General features: G+C 42.8%; 1 protein-coding gene and 1 pseudogene across 2 annotated transcripts in view; both read left to right on the plus strand.

Moving 5' to 3' along the window:
• The window catches only part of PAX2 (paired box 2), a 156,769-nt gene that overhangs the window by 51,896 nt on the left and 91,211 nt on the right, over positions 1-13,662 (plus strand). For both annotated transcript variants that reach the window (XM_066619159.1, XM_066619158.1), the window contains exon 4: positions 9,854-9,939. In XM_066619159.1, the coding sequence (XP_066475256.1) occupies positions 9,854-9,939 (86 nt within the window). The remainder of the gene's footprint in view (positions 1-9,853; positions 9,940-13,662) is intronic.
• Positions 4,887-5,003, plus strand: LOC136647032 (5S ribosomal RNA; annotated as a pseudogene).

Consider the following 13,662-nt stretch of genomic DNA (forward strand, 5'->3'; position numbering starts at 1 on the left):
GATGTCACCTCCGTTTAAATGATGCTTAGTGGAATGACCACACCATGAAGGAAACCTGCCATGACACTAATAATAGGAAATACTTTTTAGTCTGTGTGTGTCACCAAAGCTTTCCAAAGAGATTTTGGTACTCATTTATTACTATTGAATACATTACTATATAACCGAACATGATATGATGTGTAGGTTTAATTCAGAACCCCTCGGGCAGATTTTGGATGGACGGACTGATGAATAGATACATTTATACTAAGTATACATACATTATATCACTCTATTGATTTTTGAAAAGTTCCAGGTCTGCCAAGCTGTAATGAGATTTTTGAACTTTGGGCTGTGATCAATGAGAGGAATATTATTGGCCTGCAGAATTGATATAACCCCTCTCCGTGGATTGTTCTGCTCCCAGGCTCCCCCTGCCCCCCACGTATAGGATTCCATCAGACACTTAACCTCTTTTAGAGTGTCATCAGGCTAAAAGGAATCTAATAGTGACACAGGACTTGTGCGTAGCTCTCCGGCACTATTGCTTTCCTGTCACAAATAATTTATAGCTTTCTGTTTCCATCCCTTGCCTGTACCCCATCACTGCTTCCTGGGGCTGCTGCAGGGGAGGGGGCACGAATATGGAGGGGGGATCAATATGCTCACACAAGCATAACTTCAGGGTGCTTTGTGGGAGCAAGGAAGGAACAGTTGTAATATGTGTCCCTTTCTGTTTTCAGTGGTTGTATAGCTCTAGAACTTATCTGCTAGAAACCTCGAAACCACAACTTAAGGACATAGCAACTGTGTTGCTGGATCAGAGCAAAGGTCAATCTCATCTACCATCCTGTTTTCAGCAGCAGCCACAGGCCACTGGAAAATACAAGGAGGGCATAAAGACACTAGCCCTCCCCTGTTGTGTAACCCCAGCATTTAATCCTTAGTACAGTGCCCTGTTGATACATCTATCTCCACAAATTTGTCTAATGTTGCAAAAGTCCATCTAAGCCAATGGACATCCTGATGTCCTGTGCTCGTGAATTCCATATAATTGTGCATAGTGTAAAGAAGTACAATACTTCCTTTTGAGTGTCTTGAATCTACAGCCAATGAACTGCATTGGGTAACTCCAAGTTTTATTACAAAGTGAAAGGCAAACTTACCTGCATTCATTCTCATCGAGTGATCATCCTCTGACATGTCCACTGTTCAGCGGACAATAGACTCAACTTTTTCTGTGAAACTAAAAAAACCTCATATTCTCTAGCCTTTCCTCACAAGGATGAAACCCAACTGCTTGGTCATTTGACCTGTCCTTTGTTTACCTTTTCCAGCTTTATGATATCTTCTTTGAGATGGGACAAACAGAACAGTACACACTATTCCAAATGTAGCTACACCCACACCAGAGAGTTATATAATAACAGTGAAAGTTTCATTATCAATCCTTTTTCTAGTAATCCATCATTTTACCAGGGATACCAGTTAGGAAGAGGGTTCTGTAGCAGGGCCTAGGAGAGGGGGGTAAAGGGGATAATTTGTACCCGGACTCAGGGATAGAAAGGAGCCAAAGGAGGGGGCCCAGAAAGTTCCTGGGATCTGACATTTTCCCATCTCACCTGAACTCGCTGCCTGAGTATATAAATACTGTTGTTGTTGTTGTTGTTGCCTGAGCATGATGCCAGGGCACAACCACGTGCATGCAGTGTTAACTGCTGCTGCAAGCTATGCACACCAGGCCCAGGAATGCATCCATGACCCAGCCAAATCTGGGAGGAAACTGGCCTGCCACAGTAGCTCTTTGGCTTGTGGATCCCATAACCATGAAAGAGTGTATAGAAGCCCAGGGACCCAGCTGTGAGGCTACAGCTGCTGCAGAAGTTCATTTTGGTCCATTCTAGTGTGAGCCTAAATACGATAATACTAATTTTCTGCAATGGATTTTCTATATTTCAAAGATTTTACAGAGACCTAGGAGTGTGTTTGGTTTTTAATATTACTTTATCTAGCTGCCAATGCTGAATGGTTGGGTAGACCTGGGCTCTGCATCAAGAAGCCTAGGGCTCCAAAGACTACTGTGGCTGTCAGCACCTTCCCCCGGCCTTATTTTGCCCCCCAGTCTGCCTGTTCCCATTGCCCCCTCCGCCTTTGGGAAGGGTCCCAGAAGAAACTTTGTACCCCCCCCCCCCGATTAATTTCTCTCATAGGTTCTGTAGTTTCTTAGGGATTTCTTTTTTTAGAGCAGGTGTTACATTTGAAAGCAGGTGACTTCCAATTCTCTAGTAAGGGAGACCAATTTCAATAAGGTTAATGTTTTCATTAAAACAACAATAACATTTGAGTTCTTTTGGCACTCATAAATTAATGCTACCTGGACCCACTTATTTGGTTGTTTTTAATTTTTCTATAAATTTTAAAACTTCATCATCTGTTTCATTTGATATACCTTTTCAGATGCTTTAAAAATATGTTTCACATTAGAATACTCTGTCTCCCGTATATTCCACAGTGACCTATGATGCTAAGAATTCATTTCATTTCTCTGTTATCTTCCTATCTGCCTTTATAATCCTTTCTCCCCTTTGCTGTTGGGCGGCCTAAAGTTACGCAGGCCTTGTGCCGACAGAACTCACAGTCCATCACTCAAGGCCAGAGCTGCTGGTGCAGCAACTGCAGCAACATCACATGAACCAGAGCCACCAGCACAAACAGCTGGCAGCCCTGAGCACACACCAACAGAGTGCCAAGCCCTTGCTGCAGCAGGGGGGTCTGCAGAAGAGTCATTTTGGGGGAGGATCGGGGCAGTGATGGGACTGGGCTGGGCATATATCAAAAGCAGTCCAGGATGGGTATTGGCAACAACACTAATAACCAGCATTAATGGCCCAACCCCTTGGACCTATTTGGATTTATGCCAGCAAAAGAGGATCTGGCATGGGTTTGAGAAGGTCCATTGAGGACCATGGTGTAGCGGAGTAGGTAAGTATAAAAGTTCTTCACTTACCTCTCTTCCAGTTCTGGATTCCCAGCCAGCTGATATCATACAGCAGAGGCTGCATAAGCACCTGCTCTAGGCCCCAGAAAGAATTGGGCCACAGCCCTCCTTCTGTCTTCCTGGCTGGTTGCCTAGTTATGATGTATTTTTTTTAAACAATTGTTTTAATTAGTTAGCAATCTTTCTCAATTTATTATTCAAATTATGTCTTTGCTTGACTTACTCTCAATCATATCTAACCATATATATTTTACCAGTTTATGTTTTTGAAATTTTTATTATTAAATTTTTAAAGGGTTGTGTTGTTGTTTTTTTGCTTTTTGTGACTTCATTGATGCTGCCATTTATGCATATTTGCATTCTTGTGGATTTGCACTTTTCAATCTTGAATGTACATTTTATCTGAGGTTACATGATAGTCTCCAAAATCATCTTGAAATGACCTGGTCTTCTTAATTTTAAATAATTCCATCACTTAAAAAAAAACAACTATCCTGAAATGAAATGAGACTCAGCTGTGACTTATCTGGAAGTTTTCATCACATACTCACATATGTGTGGAACTGAATAGCAATCTAATCGCTGTGTGATCATTCCTTTCAAGTGGTTTGGCAATGCTTGCATCTTACACCAGCCCCACTCAGGATTAAATCTTCTCTTGTCAATCCCATGATTGTTTGTGCTTTAGAATGGTTATTTATCATATCTAGTAAACTCAAATGGTCAAAGACAAAATTTCCTTTATCCTGTCTTTGTGTGAAAGTATTTGAAGTCCCCTATTTTGACTGCCTTTGATTTCTACCTTAGTTGATGGGGGTGCATAATAATATGGACCCAATACAACTTTACTGTTTTGTGTAGTATTTTATTTCTATTGATAATGTGGATAAATTTGCTCCTTTTATAATTTCTAATTTATCAAGCTGTATGCCTCCTCTCCTTTTTCTTTCTGCAGAGAGCAACACCAAGTTTCTTATATTCTCTTAAAACTGCATCTTTGTTTATCACTGTCCCAACAGTTTCCAACACTGTATCTATCTGGTTTCCGTCAGATAGACACACTGTGTCTACATTCCTCCTTTCGACCAGGAACCCAAAATTCTTAACCATCTTAACTTTCAGGCTTCTAGCCTTAACATCACATCTTTGTATTATTCCCCTCTTTAAATGCCATTCTTGTGTATACTCTTCTGGGACCCTTTAGTATTTTTTCTTTGTTTTCATTCTTCTTCGTGCTCAGTGTTTTCTTCTGTGCTGTCACAAATGGGAAATGTTGAATGTTCAGAGCATCCTCTTTAAGTGATTTAAGCCTTCCTGAAGCAGACGCTCCTCAGCACCTGTTGGCTTTTCTCCAGAATTCTACTACCTTTTTGATCTTTCGTTAGTATGAACTAAATGAGACCTCATTTGATGTTTCCTACTTTGCACAAATTAGAGTTCTGTTCCCCACTCCAGCTGGGCTCCTGTTCCTTTCACAAGTACATGACAGAAATTCAAAAAATGAATTTTGTAGATGCAGTAAGAAAAATGTCATCTATTACAACTCTGTTTCCTGTGTAAGTCAGCAACCCTACTGCAGTCTCATAGGATGCTGCCTTATACAGTTGGACAGTTGCTCCAGCTAAGTTAGTTTAGTCAACACAGACTGAGAGTGGCTCTCCAGAGTTTGAGAGAAACTGTTCTCTGCCCTAGTAATATCAAGGATTGAACTTGAGACCTTTTGCAGGCAAAGCACATGCTCCACCACTGAGCTATGGCCCAGACACAGAGTCCCTCACATCGCCTCAATCATAATGTTTTACAGTGGAATGTGTAACTTGTAGTCATGAAGCGATAATGAGATATCAGATGGCATAGGTGCATATGAGAATCAGCTGAAAGACAAGATTATGAAATCCTAAGCAATGACAGCAACTGTTACCCTGCACATGCCTGATCTTGTCTGATCTCAGAAGCTAAGCAGGGTCAGGCCTGGTTAGTACTTGGATGGGAGACCGCCTGGGAATACCGGGTGCTGTAGGCTTATACCATAGTCTTTCGAGACTGAAGGTTGCCAACCACAGACCACAAGGCTAGTAATAGAATAGAAGAGATGATCAGTAATGTGGAATGCAGCAAAGGGGTCAGGACAATGAGGGTAGACAATAGTAATGGATTAAAATATCACTAGTTTCTGTGTTGACAAGGAATTCCTTGTGGCTTAACAAAACCATCCTCAAAAGCACCGATTCCTCTCTGTAAGAACAAAAGAATAAAACAAGCAGATTTGGAAAATAGGTTGGGTACTGTGAGTGCCCAGGTGCAAGTCCTAGCAAACATACAACCAGGTGATTGCAAGCAAAAATAATGTCCTAATATGTCTAAGGGCCCAATCCTATCCAACTCTCCAATACTGATGCAGCTGCATTGCAGCTGTGAGATTAGGGATCAAATATCCCCTTACCTGAGGAGGCCTCTTTGACTGCCCCCCCCACCCCAGGCAGAATGCAGTGCATGCCCTGTTGGCAAGGCTGCATCAGTGCTGGAAATTTGGATAGGATTGGATCCTAAATCTCACTGTTCCCTAGCTGTAATTATTCTAAAGTTAACTCAGACAGTCCATCACACCACTCTTATCTCCAAGAGGTGGGTGAGAGCCTGACCTCACACTGTTGTGATCTCTGAGGAAGTCAACCTGCAACGCATCTTTGGGTTTGATCTTAAGAAACCTACAATGATGTCTCTGGTTTGCCAACTGGATGTGAATTGGTTGGTTCATCAACCATCTGGGTATCCCCACACACCCTAAGATTTGGGCTTTGATGCCCACTTGCCCTAGTACATACCATTCTCAACAGATATACTGGCTAGGGCTGGACCTAGAGGAAAACAGTGAGCCAACAAACTAATTGTCTGCTTGGCCATGCAATCTTTTTGCAATGACATTGATTTCAAAGAGAGACCCACCTCCTTTCAATTGAACCTTAAGCTAAGGCTTTCATAGAAAACATGGATAAAAAGGAGCAAGGACAGCTCAGTCATCACACCTGGGAATAACTGTCTGAGCAGCTAATAGAGCCTTTTGGGGTGCAACTCTTTAAGTTCATAGATTCTCATTTAGGCCAAAACAGGATGTAAGGGAGATACAGGAATGTCTCCAACTGTGTTTTAGTTTTTCCTTTAATGCAACCTGGGGGTGGCGGACTCAAAATATGGTTGGAACAGTGATACAAGAGGGATGGGGTGTTTATTCTTCATTCTCCTGACCAGTGTTATTTCTCCAAGATACATATCTCCTTAGGAAAAAGGATACATAAATCTGTTATCTTTTCCCCCATAAGTGGGAAAACAGCTGAGGGTACTTTGATAAGGAAAGTGGTCCTGAGGGACAGGATTAAGCACCTTCTCCAAGTCTCTCATCTGAACATTAGCGCTGTCTGCAGAAGTATCAGGGTAACAGCAACTTTCAGGAGACATTCAACCTGTCACTCATGTCATCCCTACCTAGTTCTGCCCTTCGTAAACAGAGAATGAACTTCCAGAGCGGTAGCTGCAATCCTATAACCCTTTCCTGGATGTAAGTCTCATTGAACACAATGGGACCTACTTCTGAGTAGACGGAAGTGCATAGGATTGTGCTGACCATCTGTAGCAACCAAAATCACAAAGGGTCTTGTGGCAGTTTAAAGACTAACCCACATATTGAAGCATAGATTTTTGTACACCACAGACCCCTTGACGGAGCTTCCATTTTCCATGAGGTGAAATGGCTGAACTTTAAAGTGCCACAAGACTCCTTGTTGTCTGGGTCAGAGTTTGAGAACTTTGTAGACTAAGTTCACCCTAGGTGTAATTTACCTCAGGACCATGAAATGCCCCTTCAGGGTTTGAGTGAAGTCTACAGGAAAATGAACCAGTCATTAGAGACTGGGTGAGAAAGAAACAAAGAGGGCTTTGCATAAATTGCATCTCTCTCATGACACACAGAGATCTAAGGGGATGTTTTTAGGTAGTGGGGCCCAGATTGGGGCAGTCCTTCCCTTCTGAGCTTTGTGTAGCCCTCCCTCCTCTTGCCATGCTATTTCAGTGTTCCTTTGTCTTCTGGTCTTTGTCCTCTGTGAGTTGATTCTCATAATTTTCTGTGGTATTTGTTGAATTGTTTTTAATTTGTTCTGTATTGATTTTATTTTATAATAAATGTACTCAAACAATCAGTAATAAAGATCTTGCCAGAGTATCAAGAGTTGGGCATTATGGTGGTCCCCTTTCACAACAACCACACTATAAATAAGAACAGCAGAATTTGACCATTCGGAGCCACCTGAAGCTCTCTTACTCCCTTAAAAAAACCTCTGCCCTTTCTCCCTCAGCTGCCTGCTGCTGCTTCTCTTACTACTCAAAGGATTTTTTTTTTCTGTGAAGTCTGTGGAATACCCCGTCATACAACATGACAGTGCCTACAAAATTATTCCATGTTAAGCCAACTTTGCTTAGCACATGACGGAGCTCTGTTGACCTTGCCAGCCAAACTTGTGTCATAGTTCCCCTCAATTAGTTACTGATAGCATAAACCCATTAGTGGGAGCAAGTCCTACTTCTTTTGTCATAGCTTCACTCTTCCCTGATCTTACCTGTATTAGGTATTCCACTGGTATCTAATGGATATTGATTTCATTCTTTTCTAGCAATGCACAACGAGAAAATATTAATATTGGAAACAGGATGGGAGGGGAAGGAGACCTTTCCCCTCTTAGAGATGTATGCTCCAATTGAACTGAACTCTCATTAGTGTTGATTATCCTTGTGGATACCATTCAATGAATAAGTAGGCAAATTACACAAAAGTCTGTGGCAATGCCTTTTTTTTTTTTTTTTTTTTTTTGCCCCAGTCTTAGACACTAGTCACAGCTTGCATAGACCTGGGCAAGAATGCTGAATAGTTGATTTGTAGAGAGAACAGAAGAGTCCCTGAGTTAACCCACAGCAAGGAACATCCCACCGAAGTCCCTGAATTCTAGTCCTTTTGCAGGAGAAGCTGTAAGATAGCTGTTGTGTCTGTGGACCAAACTAAATATGACATTTATTTAAAAAAATTTCTGCCCTTCTCCTTGTAACCAATGAGGCTCATAATGATTTACATAAACATACAACAACATACAGTAAAATTAAATCATAATAAAGGTAGCAATTACAATCCCATAACAATACAATCAAAAGCAGTGGCAAGAGGAAGGTCAAGAAATCAGCACTTAAAGAAGAAAGGTTAAGTGAATTAAGCAAGTTTTCAGCCCATGCTAGAAGGCTAACGTAGAAGGTATAGTTTTTTAATCCAAATGACAGGTAGCTCCAGAGCTGTGGCAGCACCACAGAATTCCAGAGCTGGGCACTACCCCTTCTTCCCATCAGTCTAGTTTCAGCTCAAAGGCACCCCACACAGGAGACACAGATGCCCTTAGGGTTTGGGCCATCTCAGACAGGAGGAGGCGGTTCCTCAGATATCCCAGTCCAATGCTATAAATTGGGAGGATTGCAGGCTAACAGCCCAATCCTATCCTCAGAGGGGCCACTGGGTGCAGCGCCATCAAAATGGCAACTACTGTATTCAATGGCCCCACAGAAGCTTCTACAGGTCTTCTTGGGAGAAGGGAACTTTCCTCCCCTTCCCCTGAGTAAAGATGCTGGCCCCGCAGTGGGGCTCCTCGAGTCTGCACCAGTTGTTTTTCCAGCACAGACTGGAAAACCTCTGTGTTGGGCTTTGCAGCCCAATACAGATGATAGGATCCTGCCAGTTCCACCCTCCTCCTGGGCCAGTTCCTCTCCTGCCCCACCCTTCCTCCACCCCAGAATGCCCCTCCCACACCACCGCCCAGTGGTGCAACTTGCCATCAGGCTCTCCCACCATCCAATGCTGGGCCCAGCCCCAGCACTCCCTACTCGGATGGTGCCTTAAATGTGCTTTACAGCAAATTTATGGCGCCCAGCATGGTGCTAGAGCTCAGTGCCAGTGCTTGGCCCAGATAGGATTGGTCCCTAACTAACTTTACTTAGGTGTAAGCCCCTCCAATTTTAATGGAATTTACTATGGAGGTTAAAGCAAGTGTAATTTGAATTGCAGCTTTAATCAGCATCTCCAGCCAAAATGAAGCCTAACTGTATTTGTCCACATCTATCCTTTGCTACCTTTAGCTTTTACTTTCATTCCCCCCCCCCTTTTTTTTAAACCGTTGTCAAGATTTAGATTGTAAGGACTTGAGAGCAGGAACCTATCTGTATTGCTTTATTGCTCTATAAAGTACCTTATGTAAATTAATTAAGATGATGATCATCATCATCACTATCATCTCTGGCACCATTTACAGAGGTTCTGATAGTCCCCATTTGTTCTTGTGTGCCTTTTTTTATGTTGTTAAAACTGCCATTCAGCCCCTAGGGCTGATTCCTCCAATTCTCTGTAAACTTGAACCCCTGACATTACCCTTGTCCCTTTCATAAGAAGGGAATTATGTTCCTAGACAGACAGGTACTTCATTATGAACTGAGAAGTAGACAGGCTCCCTGGGTACACTGAGCAGAGTGGCTTTTGATCACTGAGACATAAAGAGCCACTTCCTGGCCTGTGCCGCAATCAAACATGCAGCCAGACAGGGAGGTCTTAAAGTTGCTCATGGAAAAGGGGAGCAGGGATGCCATACACAGAGCTGTGCCTATACATTGACCCTGAGTTCATATGCTGAGAATGAAGACGTTTCATTAAAAGCAAACACTGGTTCACAGTCATATACCCCGTTACCCAAGTTGTGCAGATTTGCCCACTCATAAAATTGGAGATTTCACTAGTAGTGAAAATGCATCTTACTGGTTTAGTCTAATGTATGCATGTTTTTATTTTGACAGGATCATCAGAACCAAAGTGCAGCAGCCTTTCCACCCAACACCAGATGGGAGTGGCACAGGGGTGACTGCACCCGGACACACTATAGGTAAGGGGGCACTAGAGGGGTGGGGAAAGAAGAGGAAGGAATGGAGTGATCCCATGAATAGATTCTGACCATAGTAAAGCAAAGGTGCCAGATTAAAAGGCTGATATGAATGTACCATCAGAGTTGAAGAGGCACTAGTCAGTCCAAGCTAGGCTTAGACCTTGTGCACAGGGGACACCTAAGCCTACTCTTGAATTTCTCAGGTGTTGAATGGCATCAAGGTTCAATCTAGTGTTTGTTCCAAGGCTGACTGGCAAGCAGCTTCCAGGTCAGTGCCATTTCCCACATACTTCACATGGGAATCTTGCCCACTGTGATTCTTGTGAAAGAATCAAGATGTGAACTGGGAAGGTATTCCTGCTATGCTGTCAAGTTGCTATTGCAGGTTCATTTCCTTCAGAGGCTCAGACAGAGGGAAGTGAGATTCACTGGACTATCATTTTTATAGACACCATCATGCTCAGTCTTTGTAGCAAGAACAAACTAAAACAGATTTGTGTTGTTAAATAGCTGCTTGCTATTTGCTGTGCTGCTAGGGTGCACTGAAAATAAAAGCCACCGAGCGGTCCATTGTCAGTTGATCTACATCATGTTTTAATGTTCGGTAGCATGTATTTGATTTTTACTCCACTTTTCATGCTCTTTTACATTTGATATCAGATGAGCTAAAAGGTGAGCTATACATTGGATTGTATTACGTTAAGGTGAGCTATACATTGGATATAATTTCTGCTGGCCCATAAGCACAATGCATTGGAGCACACCTTTGAATTATTTAAAGAGCAATGTTGCTTGGACAGCATAACATAAACATCGGGTATTTACCTGTGTCCAGTTTCATCAGACTTCAACAGAACCTCTTCCACCAAATGTTCCTCACGTTATGTGGGAGCAAGATTGTGCCTGCCCCTCATGAGATGCCTATCTTCTCAAAAATCCTACATACAGACTGTGAGCATAGGCTCTGAACAAGCCATCAAGGACCCAGCATTTTCCTGTTGTTGTTTTTTTTTAGATCTGTGGTGATTTCTTAAAAAATAATAAAATGCAAATCCAGTTCTAGTCTTCCCAGGGTGAACAGACAAAGCACAAAGTTAAATACCTCCCCTTTGCAGGTATGACTCAGTTATTGCTTCTGTTGTTCCCAACTGGGTGATTATGAGTAATTGCCCCTCTCTATGAATTGCCCCATGTCAGTTTTTGTTCTTGCAATTGGTGGGATCTTAAATTGCTGATTTCTTCTCTATTTTTTTTTATTTTCTCTGTAAAGCCATATATATATATATATATATATATATATATATATACTGTTAGCAACAACACAATGCTGTTTTAGCAAGCATTGTGTGTTAGCAACGCTGTTTTAGAAGCTCTTCAAGAAGCTATCGCCTCACTAATCCCTCAGTCAGAATCAACAGAAGCAATAAAATGGGCAGAATATGAAAGCAGTAAACTACTTGAAGTTGCAAGAGTCATTTGTTGAAAGGAATTGTCTTGTGAGTAGATTTTATAGAAGCATATTTGACAAGGGGAAAGACGTTCATTTACTTATGAATCCTCCAATCAGGATCAATGGAAGCAATGTATGGGCTATACCTAGAGACAGGAAGCAGTAAATTTAAAAGCACAGGATCCTGAAAAAAGATTTAATAGTGGTGTACTAGTCCACCCTGGACAAGATGGAGCTGGAACTGCATTTTTACTATAAAATCCTCACAAATCAAGTCTAAATCAAGTCGCACAGAGGGGAAAATACAGAAAACACTGGATATCATTGATTTGGGAACAACATCATGCAATTGGCCATAAAAAGTGAGTGAGCAAAGGGTGGCAACTCCAGATTTAAAGTCTGATATGGAAGCACTAGTAGAAATTTTCCAGAGAAGACAAAGACAAGTGTGGCCCCAAAGAACCACATTTTAGAACTCAGATATCCTGTTTTCACTTGGATTTCTTTCTTACTTCTGCTTTTACATTTCCATTCAAGTATGATGTGTTGGCTACTATCACTTGCTGTGAGTGCTGTTAATTAGTGGAAATCTGGGATAGGTGGTGAATATAGTACTCTGGGTTCCTACTGGATGTGAGAGGGAAGTCACTGTATGTTGTGATCAAAGCAGAAAGTCTGTTCCTCTAGCAACATTATTATTGCTGTAAGATCTACTCGGTGAACTGGTAGATGAATCTGATGAATCGACTGAGGTTTTAATCACAGAATATGCTTTGCCTAGTGCCTAGTGCCCGGGTTGCTGGGATCCCTGAGGCAAAGCCCTGTACTGGGGCCTTCACTGCACCCTTCCACCCCAGATTGGGCACTACCACTGCCCACCTGTACTGGGGGTTCAGGAGTTAACCTGCTAAGGTCAGCCTTCTGCTGTGAGCCCTTGGCTAGTGTCTGAAGTGCCCAACATCTGATGTTTACTAGCTCTTCAACAGGCTAAGTTGAAAATTAGTAATCACTTTGAGATGCAGGCCACTCAGATGCACCCCCACCTGCCTAGAAACAATTAGTATTTTTAAAAACCATAAAGTTGGCTTTTCCTTTTGGTTTATAGCCAAAGGTGTATACAGTATATAAGGAGAGGTGTTTGTTTCCGGTGAATTAGAAAGGTTTACATCTGGGCAGCACGATCCAGAGCTGCCCGGAGCTCCCAGGCTCGGCAGCTCCGTGCAGGGCTCCTGCTGGATCCTGCTCCTCCCATGCTACTATGGGAGGCACATTGGGAGAAGGGACATTCGTCCCCTTCCCCCAAGTATAGGTTGCAGCCCTGCAGTGGGGCTACTCTCTTTAGCGCCAACCAAAAGGTCGGTGCTAAAGTAAAGGTGCTCAAGTAGGGTGCACAGCCCTGCACAAGTGCCTGGGATCCTGTGGAGCTCAGCTCCATGGATCCGCCTCTCTCCCTCCCCCGACATGCCTCCCACCGGCCTCCCCCCTCCCTGGAACGCCTCCCCCACGCCCCCGTCTCCCTTTCCACAGCCCATCGGTCCAGGTGACCGCCAAGCCGCAGAACTTGGGCCACCGCCGCACACTAGTCAGCTCTGGCTGGTGCTGGGCTAGATCCGGTGGGAGCCCAGTGGTGAGCCCCGCAAACGTGCCTTATGGCATGTTTGTGACTGTGGTCCACGGCGTGGAGCCATGCTGCGGACCTCAGGATTGGGCTCTAACAGCCCAATCCTATGCCTGTCTACTCCAAAGTAAGTCCCATTATAGTCAATGGGGCTTACTCCCGGGAAAGTGAGGATAGGTTTGCAGCCTAAGACTCTTACTGAACTCAAGGAGGCAGATGGTTCATCTTTTGGAGTGAAGCTCCAACAATTCTTCCTATCAATAAGAAATGAAAGCTCTCTGAAGTGGAAAGTGCTCGGTTCAAACCAGTGTCAGTATTAAGAGTTATTACCAAATAAATAAAGTTTAGTCAATGTATCAGTTTTATTTGATTAATTAATCAGTTAAATATGTATACATCTGCACATGGGTAAAACAAATCTAAAGGAAAAAAGGTAAACTTTGTTTTTGTATGATGTACGCATCTGTCATAACAGGTATTGTTAGAAGAGGCATTCTTTCCAAGTGTGAAAGAAGGGAGAATGGCTCTTCTAAAATACTGGAACCCACAAAAGAGCTGGAGTACAGAGGAAACATAAATCCAACAAGTGCAGGAGACAAATGTATTAGTCCACTTAATACAAACCCCAGTAATTTTCAAGGAATGATCTCTTCAT

Source organism: Tiliqua scincoides, chromosome 3 (genome assembly GCF_035046505.1).
Source record: "Tiliqua scincoides isolate rTilSci1 chromosome 3, rTilSci1.hap2, whole genome shotgun sequence".
Lineage (NCBI taxonomy): Eukaryota > Metazoa > Chordata > Lepidosauria > Squamata > Scincidae > Tiliqua > Tiliqua scincoides.